The sequence below is a fragment of the Trichomycterus rosablanca genome, chromosome 2 (genome assembly GCF_030014385.1).
Source record: "Trichomycterus rosablanca isolate fTriRos1 chromosome 2, fTriRos1.hap1, whole genome shotgun sequence".
Classification (NCBI taxonomy): Eukaryota; Metazoa; Chordata; class Actinopteri; order Siluriformes; family Trichomycteridae; genus Trichomycterus; species Trichomycterus rosablanca.
In genome coordinates this window covers 11,418,869-11,443,981 of record NC_085989.1, presented here as the reverse complement: position 1 = coordinate 11,443,981, position 25,113 = coordinate 11,418,869, and the positions used below count along the sequence as shown (strand labels likewise).

Here is a 25,113-nt window from a genome sequence, read left to right as displayed (position 1 = left end):
GCTCATGGGAATTGTTGTCCATACGGTTAGAAGCAGAACGTTCCCCCTCCATCCACCCCCCAGTCACAAGAGGACAAAATCAAAGCTGAGCTGAGTGATTACTTGATGTCCCCCCAGTGTAGATACTGATACAGACTCATTTATATGGTGGAAACAGTAAACAGGCTCGAGTTCCTTTTAAAAAACCTGTAAAGAACTTTGTAGTTTTGCACTTTTCTTAATGTAGGGAGGTTTTGCTGCACATTATTTAAAGTGAGTTGTTTGTGAGTTTTTTATATAAAGGATATAGCTAATTAAGATTTCGATTTTGTTTAAATTATTGTTAATTATTGTTAAATCGTTACTGTTATAAAGTTTGAGTTCCTTGAAAGGATAATTATAGGTGGTGCTGTTACTATTTTTGCACTTCTGCAGTCTTTTAAATAAAATTTTTTCAATTGCATTATACAAAAAAAAAAATTCAAATCGTGAATCGATAATACATTTGAAAATAATCGAGATTTTTTTTTTTTTTCTCAATATCACCCAGCCTGAACTGTATTACAAATTCACGTAGACAGGTCTGTAAAAATGAAATTTGTGGCCCTCTGGTTTAGGTGTTTATGTGAAATCGGCCCTTGGTAAAAAGTTGTGCACCCCTGTACTAGACCTTCATCTGTGATCATAGGACGCTGCCCATGGGGCGCTGTTGGCTGGATATTTTTGGTTGGTGGACTATTCTCAGTCCAGCAGTGACAGTGAGGTGTTAAGAACTCCAGCAGTGCTGCTGTGTCTTATCCACTCATACCAGCACAACACACACTAACACACCACCACCATGTCAGTGTCACTGCAGTGCTGAGAATGATCCACCACCCAAATAATACCTGCTCTGTGGTGGTCCTGTGAGGGTCCTGACCATTGAAGAACAGCATGAAATGAGACTACAGTCAGTAATTGTAGAACTACAAAGTGCTTCTATATGGTAAGTGGAGCTGATAAAATGGACAGTGAGTGTAGAAACAATGAGGTGGTTTTAATGTTATGGTTGATCAGTGTACACCACATGGAAGGTGCACCCTAGCAATGAAGCACTTTTTTCTTTTTTTTAAGTCAAAATTAAACAGAATAATGCAGGAAAACAGAAGAATTATTAGTCTTAAATCTGGCTGTAATCAATCTTATCAGATTATACTCATATATGAATTATTATTAAAAGATCGTCAGTAATTAACAATAACGCATTTGGCAGAAGCTTGTAAAATCAGGACCAAATACAATTCACTCACTATTGGTACTATTGGTGTGGGGCAGCACGGTGGCCAAGTGGGTAGCACTGTTGCCTCACAGCAAGAAGGTCCTGGGTTTGATCCCCAGGTGGGGCAGTCCGGGTCCTTTCTGTGTGAAGTTTGCATGTTCTCCCTGTGTCCACGTGGGTTTCCTCCGGGAGCTCCGGTTTCCTCCCACAGTCCAAAGACATGCAAGTGAGGTGAACTGGAGATACTAATTTTTCCAAGACTCCCACAGTCCAAAGACATGCAAGTGAGGTGAACTGGAGATACTAATTTTTCCAAGACTCCCACAGTCCAAAGACATGCAAGTGAGGTGAACTGGAGATACTAATTTTTCCAAGACTTTGTCTTTCCAAGACAGTCCAAATTTGTCTTTGGACTGTGGGAGGAAACCGGAGCTCCCGGAGGAAACCCACGTGGACACAGGGAGAACATGCAAACTTCACACAAAGGTTCAATATAACCTTGAGAAGTGATGAATCTTGTGTAATGAGTAACTACCATTCCTAAATGTAACCAAAGTGTAAAACATGATGTTAAAATCCTAATAAACAAACAAACTATTGGTGTGTATTTAAAACTACACCAGAGTCCAATGACTGATTTATTTACACCACATGGAATGATTCACACTAATCATGCTCCTCAGGTGATTGGAACGGCGGCTCTACTGGTGTGTGTTCTGGCGCTGGGCGACAGCCGTAACTCCCCCGCCCCTCCTGGGATGGAACCTGTGCTGGTAGGAGCTGTAGTGTTGGTAATCGGTGTGTCCATGGGATCGAACAGCGGCTATTCCATAAACCCAGCGCGGGACCTCGGCCCGCGAATCTTCACCTATATGGCCGGCTGGGGAGATGAGGTGTTCAGGTAGGACTGTTAGACACACACTTGTCAAAATCTGCTACACTTAACACTCACTGAACATTTAATTACGAGTATCATATTAATCCTGGGTAGAATCCTATTCATTTCAGAACAATCATTAATTTATGACATTGACTTTACAACAGCTTTAAGGTCAGTATAAAATCCCAAGACTGCCATGACTGATACTTTGATTTCAGCTGTAGGTCTATGGAAAATTGACTTTTAGGAACCTCCGTGGATTTTACTTCATTAATTGCTAAGGCTAGCGAAGAACCTTAAGACTAAGGAATCAATATTGTGGCTAAAGGAGCATTTCAATGGCACCCCAGCAATAAAGCACTTTCTATCTTTTTTTAAAGTTAAAATTTGACATTCATGGGTTTGACAGGACAATTTTTAATCTCAAAGCTCAGGTTAAAACAGTATAATTAAAAAATCATCAATAATTCACATTAACACAAAGCAGAAGCTTTTAGAACTGGGAATGAATACAATTAGGGCTGCCACTAACGACTATTTTTCTATTGATTATTCTATAGACTATTTTACAGATTAGTCAATTCATAATAATAATATGGCACAAAACTAAATGTAAACAGGGTTTATGTCCATATTATTAAATTCTCAAGTGCTCCATATTAAACAAAGTGCAGCATGTGTTTATGGCATTCTGTACACAAAGCAATGTGCTTAAACTTATAGCAGAAATAAAATAGTTAGAGGTAGGCACGTCTCATTAAGTCCAGCGTACAGTAACGACAGAATGAGCCCAGATTCTAACCTACACTATCACTCAAAACTTACTTACAATTCTAAGCGATGTAAACAAAGTGGTAAGCTTTAGGGCGCATTCACACGAGAAGCTTTTTGCGCTTTGAGCGCCGCGGCAACCCCAAAAATCGTGAGCCCAATGCAGCAAAAGTGCGCAGCGCATTCAAGTGAATGCGCCCTAAACTGAACTCGCTAGGATATACAGTAATACAAGATCTCGCGATTAAGAAGCTTAATGAAACAATATAGACGTGCAACATTGCGCTAGTGCTGCTGTGTAGTACGCAACAAGAAGTGCTGGGGGAAATCATATGAACGGTTATATGACTGGAGACGTAGAAATTAAAAGGGATCTTTTATAAACATAGTTTCAAAAATGATGCATCGATTTAAAATGCTGTTTGAGTTGGTCATCTTCTAGACGTTCATCACTGGTCATAGCAATGCTGGTGGAGGTTTTAAACACCTCTCTCAAAAATATCCAGCCAACAGCGCCCCATGGGCAGCGTCCTGTGACCACTGATGAAGGTCTAGAAGATGAGCAACTCAAACAGCAGCAATAGATGAGCGATCGTCTCTGACTTTACATCTACAAGGTGGACCAACTAGGTAGGAGTGTCTAACAGAGTGGACAGTGAGTGGACACTATTTAAAAACTCCAGCAGCGCTGCTGTGTCTGATCCACTCATACCAGCACAACACACACTAACACACCACCACCATGTCAGTGTCACTGCAGTGCTGAGAATGATCCATCACCTAAATAATACCTGCTCTGTAGTGGTCCTGTGGGGGTCCTGACCGTTGAAGAACAGGGTGAAGGCAGGCTAAAAAAGTATGTAGAGAAACAGATGGACTACAGTCAGTAATTGTAGAACTACAAAGTGCTCCTATATGGCAAGTGGAGCTGATAAAATGGACAGTGAGTGTAGAAACAAGGAGGTGGTTTTAACGTTATGGCTGATCAGTGTAATTATATTGCACTTTGATGTTTTATCGCACCACTGTGGCAGTTTTCTCATGCACGCTTCTCATGTGAATGCACCCTTGCACTTACCCCTTTGTTTACATCGCACGCATGTCAAGTTTAAGGGTACAAATTTCTCGTTTAGGGGACATTGAGTTACAAGGTACCGCTGTACATTTCAGGAAAGGGCCTGTTGCCATGAGTTTGTTGTATGATTGATTTTTTTAACCATTTAGTAATGGTTGTGGAAGAAAGACCCTTTGACCCTATCTAGCTTTAAGAATGAAGAACCATTACAACCAAAGCACTTGATGCTGCGTGAATGCGCACCTCCGAATCGATAAATCATGTCTAAAGACGAGTTTCCTCTGTCGCAGAGCTGGGGGTGGATGGTGGTGGATCCCGTTGGTGGCTACCTCTCTTGGTGGCCTTGTCGGCTCACTGATTTATGAACTGCTGATTGGCGTCCACCACCCTGAACCAGAACTGACCAAGATTATCGACAACCTGAAGGACTTGGAACTGGATGTGGCACAACAGGAGTCTGAAAGACCCAATGGGCTTACCAAAGTAATGAACGAGCAGGCAATGTGAGCGTCCTTTTATAATAAGCCTCTGAAATTAGTGACTTGGTGAAACCAAAGACGGTGCATAGATTTTGTGTTAAATTTGGGCTGAATTCTTTTATTAATTCTTTGAGTACATAACGCTGGAGTTTAACAGTAGTTAGATGTAAAGCACGTCATGGACCCAACTTGTAACTCATTTTTCACTTCCTTACTTATTAATCCTAAGCAGGTTTAGGTTTTTACACAAAGAATTTAGAATTTATGATCTATCAACACTGGGCAAGTTTGTATGTGCCGTTGTTACACTACATTTGGGTTCGATTCCCAGGTGGGAGCGGTCTGGATCCTTTCGGAGTGGAGTTTGCATGGTCTCCCAGTGTCTGTGTGGGTTTGGTCTCCACAAGTCTGTGTATGTTTCCTTCTAAGACATGTAGTTAGGTGATACTGTGTTTGGTATGCCTTTACAACCCCTGGCAAAAATTATGGAATCACCACTCTTGGAAGATGTTCTGTCAATTGTTTAATTTTGTAGAAAAAAAATAAATCACAGACATGCCACAAAACTATCATTTTTCAAAATGTCAACCTTCTGGCATTAAGAAACAATAAAAAAAAGAAACAAATATAATAGTTGTGGTCAGTCACAATTGCTTTTTTTAGATCAAGTAGAGGAAAAAAATATGGAATCACTCAAATCTGAGGAAAAAATTATGGAATCACTCTAATTTGCAGTTTAAAAACAAAACATCTGCAGCAGATTAGATTTGCTAATTATTCTTCAGTTTAAAAAGAGTGCTCACACCTCGGAGAGCTGTTGCACAAAGCAGATTGTCATGAATCATGGTTCCAACACAAGATATGTCAGTTGAAACAAATGAGAGGATTATAAAACTCCTTCAAGAAGATAAATCATTGTGGAATGTCGCAAAAGATGTTGGTTGTTCCCAGTAAGCTGTGTTTAAAATCTGGACCAAGTACAAACAAAATGGGAAGGTTGTAAAAGGGAAGCATACTGGTAGACCAAGTAAGACATCAAAGCATCAAGATAGAAAACTTAAAGCAATATGTCTTGAAAACAGAAAATGCACAACAAAACAAATGAGAAACAAGTGGCCGGAAAGTGGAGTCAATGTCTGTGACTGAACTGTAAGAAATCACCTAAAAGAAATGGGATTTACATACAGAAAAGCCAAACAAAAGCCATCATGAACACCTAAAAAGAAAAGAACAAGGTTAAAGTAGGCTAAAGAAAAGCAATCGTGGACTGTGGGTGACTGGATAAAAGTGATCTTCAGTGATGAATCGCGAATCTGCATTGGGCAAGGTGATGATGCTGGAACTTTTGTTTGGTGTCTGTCCAATGAAATTTATGAAGATAACTGCCTAAAGAAAACATGTTAATTTCCACAGTTGTTGATGATATGGGCCTGCATGTCGGGTAAAGGCACAGGGGAGATGGTCTTCAATAAATGCCAAAGTCCACATTGAAATTTTGGACGCTTTTCTTATTCCATCAGTTGAAAGGATGTTTGGTGATGATGACTTCATTTTTCAAGATGATAATGCATCTTGCCATAGGGCAAAGGACGTGATAACTTTCCTTCAAGAAAACATATAATGTCAATGGCATGGCCTGCAAATAGTCCGGATCTCAATCCATTTGAAAATCTCTGGTGGAAATTGAAGAAAATGGTCAATGACAAGGTTCCAACCTGCAAAGCTGATCTGGCAACAGCAAGAGACAGTTGAAGGCAGATTGATGAAGAATACTGTTTGTCATTAGTTAACTCCATGCCTCAGAGAGTTTAAACCATTATAAAAGCCAGAGGTGGTGCAACAAAGTAATAATGGTGCAGTGTTTTCTAATGATTCCATAATTTTTTCCTCAGATTTGAGTGATTCCATATTTTTTTCCTCTACTTGATCTAAAAAAAAAAGCAATTGTGACTGACCACAACTATTATATTTGTTTCTTTTTTTATTGTTTCTTAATGCCAGAGGGTTGACAGTTTGAGAAATGATAGTTTTGTGGCATGTCTGTGATTTCTTTTTTTTTCTACAAAATTAAACAATTGAAAGAACATCTTCCAAGAGTGGTGATTCCATAATTTTTGCCAGGGGTTGTATTTGTCATATATACATATACACATGTTTGTTGTTTGTTGGACATACCATTTCAAAACCAAGGGCATTGATATTGAGCAACGTTCCATTCATTTCAAAGGTGTTTATTGGCATTGAGGTCAGGGTTCATTGCAAGCCTTTGAATTTGTGCACAGAGATACAGTGGTACCTTGAAACTCAACCTCATTTGGTTGTTGAGTTTAAAAAAACATTGAGTTTCAAGGTATAGGAGACCTGTTAATGCATTCCATGGTCCAGAATCTTCTTCCATCACTGGTGTTCTTGGACTGGCACGGTTTCCTATGGAGTGAGGCCGCTGTGCTTCCCTAATGGCTCCTTTAATGAGATGAACTGTTTGATATGACATAGTAAAAGCAACTCTGGTATTACAGTGGCTACACAGCAGAGCCGGGATTCAAACCACTGTTGGCCTACAAATGGCTGGAATTCAAACCCACAACCTTCTAGTTGGTAACCCAAAGCTCTATCCACTAGGCTAACACTGTCCAAGTGAACTAGATATAATAAATCATGTGTAACCTGAAACTACCTGTCCTGACATAAATGTAATCAAAGTGTACAACATGACGTTAAAATCCCAATAAATAAATAAATAAATAAATGGTTGCCTTACCACGATTTGCATCTTTGTTCACAACATGAAATATTTGGTGGGGTTGGGTGATTGGTAAGTTCTTTTTGGGGCTTTTAGCTGCTATCCCGTAAAGTGTACCTCTTTGCTGATACCATTCATCCATGCTTGCTACATAGTAAAACTCAGCTGTGTAGCTGTTTGTAATTATGATTTAGTCACATTATAATGTCCACACCCTGTCCAGCTGGTGGACATTATTATGTGAACACATGAAAAAGAGCTTGACTTAATGCATTAAATCACAATTCCAAACACAGCTGCATATGAGTTAATGAAGAACCGTTTGCACTTAAATCCAGTGGTCCATTCCCAAAATTGTTAATTAACAGCATGCTTTCGCTACAAAATGAGGAAACTTGGACCTTCTCAAAGCTGTGATTTCCAACAAGAACTGGCAAACTCATTACAAAAATTGTTTCTTTATTTGGCAGGAATTCATTTATCTGTAATTATCCAAAATCTCTTAGTATGCTGAAGTATTAAGAGTTCCTTTCACTGGAACTAAGGGGCCGAGCCCAACTCAAAAAAACAAACAAAAAAAAACAACCCCACACCATAATCCTCCCTCTACCAAATTTTACACTTGGCACAATGCAGTCAGACAAATACCGTTCTCCTGGCAACCGCCAAACCCAGACTCGTCCATAGGATTGCCAGATAGAGAAGCGTGATTCGTCACTTCAGAGAACACGTCTCCACTGCTCTAGAGTCCAGTGGCGGCGTGCTTTGCACCACTGCATCCGACGCTTTGCATTGCGCTTGGTGATGTAAGGCTTGGATGCAGCTTGCTCGGCCATGGAAACCCATTCCATGAAGCTCTCTACACACTGTTCTTGAGCTAATCTGAAGGGCCACCTTACTTCCTTCGCACATCTGTTGACCCCGCTCTGTCATTTTACGTGGCTGAGTTGCTGTCCTTCCCACTCGCTTCCACTTTGTTATAATACCACTTACAGTTCACTGTGGAATATTTAGTAGTGAGGAAATTTCACGACTGGACTTGTTGCACAGGTGGCATCCTATCACGGTACCATGATCGAATTCACTGAGCTCCTGAGAGCGACCCATTCTTTTACAAATGTTTGTAGAAGCAGTCTGCATGCCTAGGTGCTTGGTTTTATACACCTGTGACCATGGAAGTGATTGGAACACCTGAATTCAATGATTTGGATGGGTGAGTGAATACTTTTGGCGATATAGTGTATGTTTACACTGAAATGATCGACTAATGTCTGGCTAATGTCTGAGTATGTGGGTGGAAACCAGAACAGCCTAGTTATTAGGAGGTACACTTGTTAATGTGCTCCTGGTGCTGGCCCCAAAATCGGATGAGGGTGGCATCAGGAAAGGCATCCGGCATAAAATAAAAACTGTGCCAGGTCTGGTATAAGGACCAGATCTGCTGTAGCCAACCTTAAATACGAGAGCAGCCTTCTAAAACATTTGACTTTGCAAAAAAATCCTCCAAAATTTCAATGCAATTAAAAGCAAGTAGGACGTGAAACAAAAGGACATTTTAGGATCTTTATGCAGTTTTAAATGATGCTGGATCTCTTTATACACTGCCTGGTCACCACCTGGATTTAACTAAGCAAATAGGTAAGAGCCTCTTATTGGATAATTACTGCATGGGTGATTGTTTCAGCTGGCAACAAGTTATTTAACCCTAACTGATGCAGTGTGTAGCTTCTCATTTGTTAAACAACCATGTCGAAAGACTCATCCTGTGGTCGTGGAAAAGATGTTAATCTGTTTCAGAAGGGTCAAATTATTAGCATGCATCAAGCAGAGAAAACATCTAAGGAGAAGCTGAAACTACTAAAATCAGGTTAAGAATTATCCAACGCATTATTAAAAAGTTTATGGACAGTGGGGGAAACATCATCTTCCAGGAAGGAATGTGGTCGGAAAAAAATCTTGAATGATCGTGATCGGCGATCACTTAAACGTTTGGTGAAATCAAATGGTAGAAAAACTCCAGTAGAACTCAGGGAGATGTTTAATAGTGAAAGTAAGAGCATTTCCACACACACAATGCGAAGGGAACTCAAGGGATTGGGACTAAACAGCTGTGTAACCTTAAGAAAACCACTTGTCAGTGAGGCTAACCGGCAAAAACGGCTTCAATTTGCTAGGGAGCATAAAGATTGGAATCTGGAGCAATGGAAGAAGGTCATGTGGTCTGATGAGTCCAGATTTATCCTGTTCCAGAGTGATGGGCACATCAGGGTAAGAAGAGAGGAGGCTGAAGTGATGCACCCATCATGCCTAGTGCCTACCGTACAAGCCTGTGGGGGCAGTGCTATGATCTGGGGTTGCTGCAGTTGGTCAGGTTTGGGTTCAGCAACGTTATGTGCCCAAAGAATGAGGTCAGCTGACTACCTGAATATACTGAACCACCAGGTTATTCCATCAATGGATTTTTTCTTCCCTGATGGCACGGGCATATCTCAAGATGACAATGCCAGGATTCATCGGGCTCAAACTGTGAAAGAGTGGTTCAGGGAGCATGAGACATCATTTTCACACATGGATTGGCCACCACAGAGTCCAGACCTGAACCCCATTGAGAATATTTGCGATGTGCTGAGAAGATTTTGCACAGTGGTCCAAATCTCCCATCATCAATACAAGATCTTGGAGAAAAATTAATGCAACTCTGGACAGAAATGAATGTTGTGACATTGCAGAAGCTTGTGGAAACGATGCCGTAATCAAAGCTAAAGGCGGTCCAACCAAATATTAGTGTGTGTGAGACCTTTTTTTTTGGCCAGGCAGTGTATAAACCCGGTTTGTAACAGTAATCATGTATTCATCAGATAACAGATAAAAACAGGGACACCGGCTGTACTGTAACAATTTGCCACTTTATTCAGAAACAATAACATATAATTGCCACAGAGTGTTCGGCAGTGAAGCAGGCAGATGCACATTCACCACACATGATAGATAATCTGAACTTTACGTAAAGAACATGACGGCGGTCAGACACACATTCACACACACAGATGTCTCGGATAATCACACTGTCCATGATGCCGTTTTTTTTAAACGTGGCGTTTAACAAGCACATACACTGTTGATAGAAAAGACTACTTGTAAAGAAAAAAAAAACAACACATCGGTGTGTAAAAATGCTTCATCAATCAGTCACACCTAAAGTCTGCTGTTTTATTTTTACAAGAAACTGATAAAAAATACACCAAGCTCCTCAGTCAGAAAAAGTTCACGTGATAGATATCTGAAGTCAGCTAGAGGAATAAAAGAACAAATACAAATAGAAAAGACTGAACTTGTTCACATTTCCTAAACAAAACCGAGCAAGCCTTTACCACACTGCATGTACTGTATACACATCATAACGTCCTCGAGCTGGAATCCCGTCTGTAGACCTTAAAATGATTTTACAGTTTACGAATCCTCTTTCAGACCTTAAAAGTTCTTGACCGATCCACAGCAACGACGTCCGTATTTTTTCAGGTTTTCGTCTCACAAAACGATCAAAGGACTAACAGACTCACAATCAGTATGAACGATTCATATAAATAAATATCAATAATACAATGCTGATACGTTATTGTTATTAATTATTACTAAACCTCAGTGTTTTATACAAATAGGAAAACGCTTCACTAGCACCCATGTTTTGCACCGAACGCTCTGTTGAGTCCGACCGTGACTGATCAGACGGATCAAACTGTGCCTGATGTTTATTTTGCCCTGTAGTGTTTGGTCATGATGTCCATTAATAATGCGAAAAAATATTAGATATGTAGCTATTAGTCTGGCCAAATTAATACAATCATATGTCCAGATTTATCAAAATGAATGTCTGTTTTATTATTGCTAATGTATTTGGGCCCTGATTTACTTATTATTAGACATTAGATAAATAGTATTAATTTGCTTAAGCCATATAAAAGCATTAAAAGGTGGCGGGAATACGAGTTGTAGGCGATTCATTTACAATATAGCAAATAAGATTTTTACATGTCACAGAATGTTCACATCTTACAATGCAAAGCAGGAAGCACAAATAACAATCAAGAATAATAACAATGTTTTGCCGTTTAACAGTCAGTTAATAAATCATATAATATTGCGACCGAACAGCGCATGGACTGGTCGTGCTTGTGTAAAGTGTTCAAATGAACAGGATTGTGTGTGTGCATGTTAAAATACTTATGTTAGTGACGCATTAATATATGTGAAACAAATACTGAAACAATCTGAGCAGAATTGGATTCTAAAGGTAAAAAAAAAAAATAGAAATTTAGGTACCTATGGCATACAGTTAATTGGCTGCCAGACATCCAAATTGTCTACATGCCTGCCATAAAATTTGGTATATATACACACTGATCAGCCATAACATTAAAACCACCTCCTTGCCCATTTTATCAGCACCACTTACCACATAGAAGCACTTTGTAGTTCTACATTTACTGACTGTAGTCCATCTGTATCTCTGCATGCTTTGTTAGCCCCCTTTCATGCTGTTCCAAAATGGTCAGGACTCTCACAGGAACACAGAGTAGGCATTATTTGGGTGGTGGATCATACTCAGCACTGCAGTGACACTGACATGGTGGTGGTATGTTAGTGTGTGTTGTGCTGGTATGAGTGGATCAGACACAGCAGCGCTGTCACTGCTGGACTGAGAATAGTCCACCAAGCACAAACATCCAGCCAACAGCAGCGTCCTGTGACCACTGATGAAGGTCTAGAAGATGACCAACTCAAACAGCAGCAATAGATGAGCGATCGTCTCTGACTTTACATTTACAAGGTGGACCAATTAGGTAGGAGTGTCTAATAGAGTGGACAGTGAGTGGACACTATTTAAAAACTCCAGCAGCACTGCTGGGTCTTATCCACTCATACTAACAGACCACCACCATGTCATTGTCACTGCAGTGCTGAGAAGAGAATGATCCACCACCTAAATAATACCTGCTCTGTAGTGGTCCTGTGGGGGGTCCTGACCATTGAAGAACAGCATGAAAGGGGGCTAAAAAAAAGCATGTAGAGAAACTGATGGACTACAGTCAGTAATTGTAGAACTACAAAGTGCTTCTATATGGTAAGTGGAGCTAATAAAATGGACAGTGTGTGTAGAAACAAGGAGGTGGTTTTAATGTTATGGCTGATCGGTGTATATACATGTGTGTGTCCATGACCGCAATCAGATAACATTTATAATGGAAAAACAGACCTATGTAATTCTGCCTCTAGTTTTTTAAATGATGCTTGTTTTGCTTTCCAGATAAATACTCAGCAGCTGAGAATGCCAAGTAATTCATTTTTTACTTTCTAGCACTCCATTGTGCAACCTGCGCATCTGATTAGTACCAAATAACCAAACTGAAGCTCTGTTTTATTAGACGCTATGAGTGAGCAATCCATTGGAAAGGACATTAATGCTTGGAAGAGCTGAAGGTAAAAGAGGAAGAGGACAGCCAACAACAAGATGGACCCTATACATACGGCTGCCAGAGGTCAGAATGAATGAATGAATGCCTTTATTTGTCATTTATACATATACAGGTGTACAGTACAACGAAATTCTTTTTTCACGTATCATAGCTCGTTTGAAAGCTGGGGTCAGAGCGCAGGGTCAGCCATTGTGTGGCACCCCTAGAGCCGAGAGGGTTAAGCGGCCTTGCTCAGGGGCCCAACACTGGCTGCATGGCAGAGCTGAGATTCAAACTCTCAACCTATGGATTGACAGCCCAAAACTCCCCACTTAGGCTACCTCTGTCCCTACTTAACAGCATTTATTGCTTGTATTATTATGAATGCGCTTTTTTTATGCATGCAAGCATTAACCCGGATTCAGATTACATTTTCGGCTTTAAGCAGACACTCTTATCCAAAGCGACTTACAGTACTGTGACAGTATACTGTCTAAGCAATTAAGGTTTAAGGGCCTTGCTCAAGGGCCCAACAGTGGCAACCTGGCAGTGGTGGGTCTTGAACCAGCGTCCTTTCGATTACTAGTCCAGTACCTCCAAAGCGACTTACAGTAATGTGACAGTATACTGTCTAAGCAATTAAGGGTTAAGGGCCTTGCTCAAGGGCCCAACTGTGGCAACCTGGCAGTGGTGGGTCTTGAACCAGCGTCCTTTTGATTACTAGTCCAGTACCTTAAACCACTAGGCTACAACTGCAACGGCATTTAGCAGACACTTTTATCTGTGTACTGTGACAGTACACTGTATATCAATTAAGGATTAAGGGCCTTGCTCAAGGGCCCAAAGGTGGCAACCTGGAAGTGATGGGTTTTGAACCAGCGTCCTTTCGGTTACTAGTCCAGTACCTTAACCACTAGGCTACAACTACAACGGCATTTAGCAGACACTTTTATCTGTGTACTGTGACAGTATACTGTCTAAGCAATTGAAGGTTAAGGGCCTTGCTCAAGGGCCCAACAGTGACAACCTGGCAGTAGTGGGTCTTGAACCAGCGACTTTTCGATTACTAGGCTACAACTGCAACGGCATTTAGCAGACACTTTTATCTGTGTACTGTGACAGTATACTGTCTAAGCAATTGAAGGTTAAGGACCTTGCTCAAGGGCCCAACAGTGACAACCTGGAAGTGATTGGTTTTGAACCAGCATCCTTTCGATTACTCCAGTACCTTATCCAATAGGGTACAACTGCAGCTAAGCAACAATTATGGCAAGGGACAAACAGCACAAGAAGCTGAATTTTAACAAGTGGATTTTTTTTATCTACGTACATCAAAGCAGACCTTTGATGACTGAGTGTTTAATGCTCCTGGAATCTCCGCCCTTAATTTAATTTTTTAGTGTTGGCATTCATTAAAAAAAGCCTATTAATGCTTAGTTTGTGGGTTTTATTAACATTATATTGTATTTTACATAGTAGTGATACAGGGATTTGTACAAGTTGTACAGAACAGAGTACATTTTGGCCACTGTCAGCTACAACAACAGTAACGGTTCCTGCAACCTGGAACGCAGGGTTAGTAAATCAGGGCCTTAGTGTATTAATAAGTAAATCGTGTGTGTTTAATATAATGCAGTATGATATAGCTTTGCAGGTGTGTGAATTGGTATTCAGTCATACAATGAAGTATAAAGACGGATAAAGAATGAATAAATTCTCAGGCATCAGTTTGTAACCTATCAACTTTCTTATTGCCAATACATGAGCCATAAAAAAAGATCAGTTCACCTTTAGCGACCTTCCTCTCCATTTGTAGCGTTCTGTACTCACACGACTTTGTCCGTTTTGTGAGCGTTAATGAAGGCCATGCCGTGAGTGCGGAAGTGCGTGTTGAGGTCCGAGGCCTTGTCGAAGCGCCGTTTGCACACTCTGCAGCTCATGTTCCCCTCCCCCTCTTCGTCCCCCTTCTCCTCCTCTCCGCCCTTGGCCGCGTGCGCCGTGTGGCCGCTGTCCTGCTGCTCGTGCCGTAAGCGGTGAGTGATGAAGCGGTGGCGGCTCAGCGAGCCGGCCGAGGCGAAGCAGGCTCCGCACTGCAGGCACTGCAGGGACGACTCGCTGTCGCGGTGCCTGGGAATGTGGTGCTGGAACTCGGCCTGGTCCGTCGTGCTGTAGCCGCATGGCGCACAGCGGAAGATGCCCTCCTCCTCTTCCGCTTCATCTTCCTTCTCCCGTGAACGTGTTCGTTTTGCCGGGCTCGCCGTGTCCTCCCCTCCGGTGTCGGGTGCATCTGCTCCTGCCCACGCAGAAGGAGCTCCACCTTCGTAGTCGACCTCGGAAGAGCTCCCTGCTCCATCGCTGGGGGCTGTACGTTTTCTTGTGTTGGGAGTGGTCTGAGAAAAACAATATTGAACATGTTACATATTTTAAGTGTAACATTACCCTTGCTTATAAGTTTTTTTGGAGATTGAACTCATGTTTAGACACCGGTACTGCTCATGGCAGGAAGGTAATTCATCAGATTGCAAAGTATGGAATCTATGGAGCGTGCCTTGCCAATTTTCCACTGAGAGTCCACTGTGTCCTAGGATCTGATATAGCTTTATGTTTTTTTTCTGGTTAGTTTTTTAGTTGTGTCCAGTATGTTAATTATTGTTGGATGTTATTGAGATAATAATTATTTCTCAATTATTTTCAGGCCATAAGTATTTACATTTACGGCATTTAGTGACTTACAATTGTGACTGTACATAATCTAAGCAATAGAGGGTTAAGGATCTTGCTTAAACCTGCAACCGTGTGTTTGTTTACTAGTCCAGTGCCTTAACCACTGAGCTTGAGAATCGTTCAGTTACAGTTGCTGCTGCAACTTGGTTTGGTGTCTTGGATCCATCTGTATACACTGATCACACCAAAACAGCCCTGCAACTGTGATGCACTGTGTATTCTGATATCTTTCTATCAGAACCAGCATTAACTTCTTCAGCATTTTGAGTTACAGTAGCTCGTCTGTTAGATCGGACCACTCGTCTAGCCATCACAATTTGGCCCTTGTAAAACTCGCTCAAATCCTTACGCTTGTTCATTTTTCCTGCTTCTAACACATCAACTTTGAGGATAAAATGTTCACTTGCTGCCTAATATATCCCACCCACTAACAGGCGCCGTGATAAATAGATAATCAGTGTTATACCTGTCAGTGGTCATAATGTTATGCCTTGTCGGTGTATATGATAGTGTGTGTTAGGTAGACTTCTTTTATATTTAGGAATTCTCACAGATAAGTTTTGACATTTAGCAGGCGCTTTTATTCGAAGCGACTAACAGTACTGAGTTAAGGGCCTTGCCTAAAGGCCCAAAAGGTGGTGCTTGAACCAGCAGCCTTTTGATTACTAGTCCAGTATATTATCCTTTAGGCTGCAACTGTACATTAGGAACAGTTACCTGGTCATTAACTTTTTTTTTTTTTGCTAGGTCCATGATTATTTGGGGGTTTATGATATCACACAGGGGGAGGATGGTATTATGGTTTTGAGTGATAATGAAGTAATGAATAGGAATTGGGTAGGGACTATGCCAGTGAATATTTGGTATAGTTGCAATGTATTTTGAGATATTCTGTTATACAAAACTGCTAATATGTTAAATGACGATGATCATGTGACATTAGACCTTGCCTATAAATAACTATAAATAATAATTATTATTATTCACAATATTATGTTGTCTGTTTGGGTTTTAATGGCTCAGGGGCGTAACTACCGGGGGGGGGTGCAGGTGCACTGGGGCCCATGGCGGAGGGGGGCCCTCCACGACATGAACTCAACCCCCATTGGCTGCACTCGGCAAATATTATATTATTAAATTACACTATTGTAGTGGCGATATGTGGGTGACATTCAGCTCAGCCAATCAGAATGCAGCACCCGGTTTATACATGTGTATATACAGTGTAAATGAAAATGTTATTTAATGCATAACAAAGAACGCATTGCTTGCAATTAAGTGACCTACAGATCCTGTTGCTCACGGTTTTACGACTTACAGATCCCGTAGTAGTTCCTGTTTATTACAGTTCCTGTTTATTACCTTAATAACATCTGTTACCATCTGCCAATGTGTAAACTTTCCCACTGTCACACAAGGACAATTGTCTCTATGTATATAAGGGGATCATTCCCTTTCTCAGGATCGCACTGCTGAGGTTTCTACATGAAGGCTTGTCAGTGTGTTCCTTGCCTGCAGATAAGATTAAAACTCTTTTTCTACTTATAATCCAGTCTTCCAGGTATTTATTAAAAGGGTTCTTTTCCACCACAATTTGGCACCCCAGATGGCCAGTTCGTTTGGGTTTGACCTGACAGACAGACATACTTGAGGACGCTCGTGGAGACCTTACACTTCATCCTTTTTACCTCGTTTTTTAGAGACAAAAGGAAGTATTTTCTGATCGTCAATGGTCTGCCCTGCGCTACTGTCCATACTCATACAGGTGAGAGAGAACCCTTCTTTGTTTTAGTAGTAATTCTGTAATGGAATAGTGATTTAAGTAGTTTTGTGGAACTGTGTGTATACGTTGTCCCCTAGAAGCTTACCGAAAACTGGGTTTTCGGGGTCGAGACTTCCCGTCTCTCGACTAAATGGGATTTTTGACCAAAGTTTCTCGATAAAACTTGGATTTACGTTGACGAATGTAACTTAGCAGGGCAACGGCGAATAAGTTAAACACTGGGTGTTTAATTGAATGCATGGTCTGGGACCTGCAACTTGTGAACGGGTTGGCAAGTAGTATTCGTGACGTGTTGTGGCTGTGAGGCGCGCGCTTTAGCTCGGGGCGTATAGACAGCACTTGCACAAACTAAAAGACTGGATTCTTAGTAGATTTGAGAATGTGTGTTATATGTTCGTATTAATCGTTGTATGTGTGTGTTGTGTGTATGTAGCAATTGCCGTGTGTGTTTTTGTAACTTTTGGTGACTTGCCATTTGCCATTCTAAGGTATATTATTTTTGGAAAATATTATCTTTTGGTTGGAGACCACTAAAACCTGTTAAATGGTCATATATCGTGTAACGTAATAACTGAGTAATTCAAAATTTTAACTCTTTACATAAAATAAAAAATAAAATAAATAAAAAAATAAAAAATAAATAATAAATAAATAAATAAAAATGGGCCAGACCAAGAGCAAAAAACATTCTGCATGTGATAACACTTATGATAGTCCTAATATACAATTTATGCGTGTCAATTATGGACTAGATAGTGTAAGTCAAATAAGTTATTGGATAACAGAATGTGGATTTCCAGAGAAGGGAAGTTTTAGTGAAAGACAATTAGAAATATTGAAAGAAAAGCTTGAACAAAAAGAAAGAGAATACAAGAGTAGCAAGAAGGGAAAGAAAAAACTTGTAGTAAATTGGAAAGCATTTGCAGAGTGGGAAAGAGAAGCCTACATAAGGGCAAGAAAAAATGTAGAGCAGGCAGGAAAAAATTCATCTGTCTCTGTGTGTTAAAATGCAGGCTACCCCTGACCTGGACTCCGCCCCCAGCAAAGGAACCCTTCTGAACAGCTTCAGCAGCAACAGGACGTGCAAGACAGCCAGACAGAGAGAGGAGGATCAGAAGGAGGAAGAAGAGCAATCACCTCCAGTACATCACATCTCTATCCAAACTTGACTCCTCAACCAACAGCTCCTCCCCCATACCACGAACCAACAACCCTTGCCCATGTGGACGAGGTGTCTCCACATCACACCAGAACAGGCAGACTCTACAGACATGATGCAAATCAAGAACAATCGTCACCAGTTCGACCAGACAAAGAAAGGCAAGCACATGCTGTGACACAAATGCCAATGGTGGAAGTCGCCGGAGCCGAAGGCATATTGCTGGTACACCGCCCATGGACCATAGCTGACATCAAAGAGGCCATGACACACCTACCAAACGTCAGAGAGGTGGGAGGTAACAAGTTTGCTGATGAACTGTTGATCTTCTGCAAAGAATTCAGACCAACTACTACTGAGCTCAGACGCCTCCTAATGGCCAAAATGGGCAATGATTGGTCACGTGCAGCAGCAGGATTTCCAGAAACGGATGTTAGAATGGAGCACTCAGAATGGGACAGAGACGTGAATAATACATATCGTGGATACATTATCCAGCTGTTGACTAGACTAAAGGAGAGTTTTCCATTAAGAATGGACATGACCAAAATTGCTGCTTGCAAACAAAATGAAGATGAGTCTGTACACAACTATCTTACAAGACTCACAAATGTTCACAATACTAACAGTGGACTTCAACCACCTAACAACATCAATGATGCTGAAATCACTGCATGGGAAGCACACTTAAGAAACAGCTTCCTAAATGGACTAAAACCGGACATTCAAACTATGGTCAAGAACATTTGTATCACTTGGGATTCAGGCAAACTGAGTCTTATTGAAGCACATGCTACCCATGCTGAGAAAATCGTTCGTGAAAGGGAAAAAAGAAAAACAGAGAAAAGAAGCAAAGACCTGCATGCAGCTAGTCTCACCATGTTCCAAGGAGTAAACAGAGGACGAGGACGTGGTCAAGGGCGAGGAACAAGACGTGGAGGACGGCCTGGTCGAGTTTTCAAGGCCAACCCAGACACAGTATGTTATAACTGTGGCAAGAAAGGACATTTTGCTAGAGACTGCTTAAACCAGGACATAGAAGCTGACCAGATCACGTATCCTGAAGCAGACTGAGGGGCGGAGACCAGTGAAGGGGACCAGCACAGGGAACAGATAAGTACAAAACAACACACCCTAAACACGCACAAAAGTTGTACCCTGTATGTGAAATACTCAACCTACCCCTTCACTGAGCTACCATGTATTGATTTAATAGTTCAAGATACCAACTTAACCTTTCTAGTAGATTCCGGAGCTACACATTCAGTAATTAGACAGAATGCATTATGTCCTAAACCTACACTTAGTTCCAGATCAGTTCACACGATAAGTTCCACGGGTCATTCAATCACAGAACATTTTTCTAAGCCACTTGAGTGCGTAGGGAATGCAGGACAGAAATTTTTACATCAGTTTCTCATCTCCTTAGTATAGCCCAATAAATTTAATGGGAAGAGACTTGATGTGTACCCTAGGGGTCACTCTTGTCTCTACCCCGAAGGGAATTACTATATCTGATAAGTCATATGTTGATCATGAATTGACATGTGTCAAGTATGATCAAAATATTCCATTTCACTGTTATGAATGGCAGATCCCTGATGAAGTAACTAAAGTCACTGACTATCTTGTAACTCTGGCTAAGGAGTTTGTTAGCAGCAAGGAAGTTGTTTTTATGTCTTTGAATGAGTTGCACTGCACAGCACATATTAGTGAAGGACCAGATGTAGATTTTGAGACAAGGTGGTACAGAAGATGCCCTGAGGAAACATTGTTTCTGGAAAACATCTATTGGTCTGAAACTAATGTAGCTTGCTCTGTCAAACTCTCCGAATGTTCTTTGCTCTGTTCTGGAAATTGTTGTCAACAAAATTTGTTTAATGTATTAGGTTCCGTGCCGCATGTTCCACTAGCAAAACCTAAGCATGGCAAATGGCAAGAATTGGGCCCTGAGTTTTGTAGGGCCAACAAGTCAAACAAGTGGGAATTAACCACTGATCCTACACTTGTTTAATTTATTAATCAGAGCGGGTAAAAATCCAACAAGAGTTGGGAAAAAGGCTTTTAATTACTGTGCATGCGATTAGAACAATTTAAGTTAAGAACTGTGGGGATTCTCACTTGCACCCCCTCGCTAGGTCTGTTGTATACACACCTACAACCAAGGTTGGCAGAGGTGCCAAGCCATTTGTGGGCTAAGGGAAAAATGTTGTTGAATTGATATAGGGGGCAGAGGCTGTGAGAATTAAACCTCTGAATTAGCCTGATTATTGTTCTTTTCAAATGCAGTACTTATTAAAGACTAAAGCATTCAAAGGGATAACACCAAGGTTTAAGTTTCTTTTATAGACAAGTGTCATTGTGCCTTGTCTCAATTCATCGGTCCGGACCCCTATTTTTTTTTGTTTTTATTTATTTTTTTTTTTTGGTGGAAAAGGCGAGACGTCCGCCACAACCAGATGACTGGAGATTTGTCAAAAACCTTTAGGCAGTTAATATAGCAGTAATACCTAGAGCTATACACAATTTTGAGTCAAGTACCACAGGATAGTAAGTATCCTCCAGACTAGGCCAGGGTTTTTGGTGAATCTCCAACCATCTACAATCAAGTGTTGAAGAATACTTTGAGCTCATTAAATTTTACACCAGGGTAAGCCTTACTGCAGTATGCTGATAATCTCATGATTCGAGAAAGTCATAATAAATAAATGAATAAATAACAGTGCTAGGATGACACAGTGGTACAGCTGCAGCACCTCGTTAAAGAGGGCCACAAAGCTAGTTTGTCTAAATTAGAATTAGTCAAAAAACAGGTAATTGTCATGGGGTATTGGCATGATATTTCAGCATCAGACTATTTTACCTGATCACATTGCTGCCATTAAGAAGATTCCTAAACATGCATATGCCTAAACATGTTACTAACAAGCAAGCGCTATCTTTTTGGGCATGTCATAGCGTAGAACCTTTATCCCCTAATTATTAGATGTTGGAGGCACCACTGAGAGAAATTGCTCATGGACAAGGCCTCACTGCACACAGTAAGTCAAGTGGACAGAAGATGGACTGTGCAGGCTTTTGTTGACTTAAAATTATGCTTGCACACTACACCTACACTTTGACTGTCTGACCCATCTAGACCTTCACCCAGACTGTGGATGGTAGTTTTGCTCCAGAAGTACGGTGACAGACGAAGACCCCTGGACTTTTTTTATTTTTTATTTTTTTTAATTGTTACAATTAATGGGTTTTTTTTGGAATGATTAACATTACCATAAATGGTACACTGTCTTGAATCTAGCTACTAGGTTGTACGCAGAAGAGGATGATGAACTTAATAACTAATAAGCTTTCCTCCCCCAGGCCAGATCTGCTGGAAACCTCACATTAATCCTAAACTGGAATTGATTGTTGCTGTATCAGCTTCTCGCAACCCTGAAACTGGCAAGAGACAAGCGAGCATTATATTGGTCATTGTTCATGATGTTGTTACATTCATGATGTGGTTACTTAATATTATATTATTCTTAATTGAAGTTTGTAAATTTTGTGGAAGGCAAAACCTTATCAATTACATAGACAGTAGGAAAGTTGGAGACAAATGTTTTTTTTGTTTTTTAGCTCTGATAACCACAGTGCTCACAACTCTTTGGCTTCACAGTTGCTTGATGCTATCTACCTCCAAAACAGGGTGCTGTTCATAAGTGTGGAGTTTATACTAACATGTTTGATTTTGTTTCACAGGGTAGAGGCAAAGTGGAAGCTGCTGCTAAAATACCATATACGAATGTTTTGTCTGTTGTACATGATTCTAACACCAAACTATTTTTCAGGTTCCTAAAATCCAATAACGAGCTACTTCCAATGAAAAGGCAGAGAGGTGAAAAGCAGGTGGTGTTGTCTCTGGTGGTGTGTGGTCTAGCGCTGATGGTAAACAGTATCTCCCAAATACCTAAGTATTTGTTCAAAATTTACCCATGGAAAGCACCATGTGTAAAAAAGGGGGGATTAGTGCATTTCTTAGAAAACATGGGTTCACTAGAGCCTCTACTTTTTTTTGCACAAATATTTTGTCTACAGTTTTGTAACAACACTGTCAAAGGCCAAGTGATGGAACAGGCTGCATACCCTGCTTCAAATAAATGTTTCAATCACCTGTAGATGAATTTCATTTAATTATCACTCAGTGAAGACAAAATACTGCTTGGTGAATTTAGACATGTTCTCCAAATGGATTAAACCATTATCAACAGCAAAAATTCAGAAACTTAAGCAAAACACTGGTGAAGGAAATCATCTATCGACAGGGGATTCTAGCCAGCAGTGGAGCTGTGAAAAGACAAAATGGGACCCAAATAAACAAGCTCACTAAGTGCTATGCTGGAACAAACCTGTAAGGTATTGCCCCTGATGCTCATGCAATTGGGAATGGGGGAGGATCAAAACATAGATCAAGCCCATATTAAATTGTTTGGGAGACCTTCAAATCTAGGAATAGAGTCAAATAAACCCACACCATTAGACACATCCCAATGTAATGTCAAAATGCTCGATTATTGTGCAAATCTGTCTTCTGCTCTAAATATGATCCATAGGCAAGTAAGGAAGCCTTTCCAACACCAGCAACAAAGCCACTGCATGACTTGAAACCATGAAATTGGGTGATGATCAAAGACTTCAGAAGGATGAAATGGAATAAACAGAGGCGGACTGGACCATTGCAAAACCAACTGACGACCTACACGGCTGTGAAAGTGACAGGCAGAGCCACCTGGCTACACGCGAGCCACTGTAGAAGAATTCCGGAGGCAGAAAAACAACAGTTTCAGCCAGTAGACTCCAGAAACAAAACGACTGCATTACATCGTTGTAATTTACTAATTTCACCATGCAGGCCTTAGATGGAGTGTAAGAAGGTAGAAAGGTAGAGCTTACAGCTTTGAGGATGACGGCTATACAAAGTAGTATGGCTTTAGACATGCTTTTGACTAAGGAAGGGGGGTATGTCATGTTGTGGGAGATAAATGTTGTACTTATGTTCCCCCAAATGATGCCACCGTCATATTAAAGCCTTGAATAACATTAAGCAGCTAACCAATAGTTTTACCAAGGAAGAAACACTGAAGGACACTTGGGGCAGGTTTGGATGGCTGGCTCCACATCTATCAAATTCCAATTTTAGTTGTGATCATCATCATTTTTTTTGGACCTTGTCTGATACACTGTGTACAGTCCTTAATTTAAAGACCCATGCAAAATCTTGCTGCTCCAGCATAGGCAAGACTGCATCAACAACATATGGACAAGAAATCAGGACTACAAAACACATGATGACATGTTTTATATGGACGTGGATTGTTTGTGATTTTACATGGCATATTAATTAAGCAGTAACTTAAACCTAAAAGAAATGCTATTACAGATGTATTCAATGTAATTCGTAATTTTTATTTTACTTGTTATGTTAATACTTTGTTTATATGTTTTTATCTGATTTTGCCAACTTTACCAACTTTATTAATTTGATTTGATTGTCATAATATGACAAACAGGAGGGAATGTAAATGAAAATGTTATTTAATGCATAACAAAGAACGCATTGCTTGCAATTAAGTGACCTACAGATCCTGTTGCTCACGGTTTTACGACTTACAGATCCCGTAGTAGTTCCTGTTTATTACAGTTCCTGTTTATTACCTTAATAACATCTGTTACCATCTGCCAATGTGTAAACTTTCCCACTGTCACACAAGGACAATTGTCTCTATGTATATAAGGGGATCATTCCCTTTCTCAGGATCGCACTGCTGAGGTTTCTACATGAAGGCTTGTCAGTGTGATCCTTGCCTGCAGATAAGATTAAAACTCTTTTTCTACTTATAATCCAGTCTTCCAGGTATTTATTAAAAGGGTTCTTTTCCACCACAACAGTGTATCACAAAAGTGAGTACACCCCTCACATTTCTGCAAATATTTCATTATATCTTTTCATGAGACAACACTATAGACATGAAACTTGGATATAACTTAGAGTAGTCAGTGTACAGCTTGTATAGCAGTGTAGATTTACTGTCTTCTGAAAATAACTCAACACACAGCCATTAATGTCTAAATAGCTGGCAACATAAGTGAGTACACCCCACAGTGAACATGTCCAAATTGTGCCCAAATGTGTCGTTGTCCCTCCCTGGTGTCATGTGTCAAGGTCCCAGGTGTAAATGGGGAGCAGGGCTGTTAAATTTGGTGTTTTGGGTACAATTCTCTCATACTGGCCACTGGATATTCGACATGGCACCTCATGGCAAAGAACTCTCTGAGGATGTGAGAAATAGAATTGTTGCTCTCCACAAAGATGGCCTGGGCTATAAGAAGATTGCTAACACCCTGAAATTGAGCTACAGCATGGTGGCCACGGTCATACAGCGGTTTTCCAGGACAGGTTCCACTCGGAACAGGCTTCGCCAGGGTCGACCAAAGAAGTTGAGTCCACGTGTTCGGCGTCATATCCAGAGGTTGGCTTTAAAAAATAGACACATGAGTGCTGCCAGCATTGCTGCAGAGGTTGAAGACGTGGGAGGTCAGCCTGTCAGTGCTCACGCCATACGCCGCACACTGCATCAACTCGGTCTGCATGGTCGTCATCCCAGAAGGAAGCTGACGCACAAGAAAGCCAGCAAACAGTTTGCTGAAGACAAGCAGTCCAAGAACATGGATTACTGGAATGCCCTGTGGTCTGACGAGACCAAGATAAACTTGTTTGGTGTCCAGCATGTGTGGCGGCGCCCTGGTGAGAAGTACCAAGACAACTG

General features: G+C 40.8%; 2 protein-coding genes across 3 annotated transcripts in view; one reads left to right on the top strand and one right to left on the bottom strand.

Moving 5' to 3' along the window:
* Positions 1–24,187, top strand: part of aqp10b (aquaporin 10b) — a 35,446-nt gene extending 11,259 nt beyond the window's left edge. Inside the window, exons 5-8 of the mRNA XM_063011114.1 lie at positions 1,921–2,138; positions 4,254–4,466; positions 12,609–12,722; positions 22,900–24,187. Coding sequence (XP_062867184.1) covers positions 1,921–2,138; positions 4,254–4,466; positions 12,609–12,621 — 444 coding nt within the window. The 3' untranslated portion in view covers positions 12,622–12,722; positions 22,900–24,187. The remainder of the gene's footprint in view (positions 1–1,920; positions 2,139–4,253; positions 4,467–12,608; positions 12,723–22,899) is intronic.
* znf687b (zinc finger protein 687b) overlaps positions 14,049–25,113 on the bottom strand; it is a 30,805-nt gene continuing 19,740 nt past the window's right edge. Inside the window, exon 10 of one of the 2 annotated variants that reach the window (XM_063011093.1) lies at positions 14,049–15,028. In XM_063011093.1, coding sequence (XP_062867163.1) covers positions 14,465–15,028 — 564 coding nt within the window. In that variant the 3' untranslated portion in view covers positions 14,049–14,464. Of the gene's footprint in view, positions 15,029–21,660; positions 21,746–25,113 lie in introns of those variants that run through there. The other variant, XM_063011103.1, reaches the window with a different exon arrangement.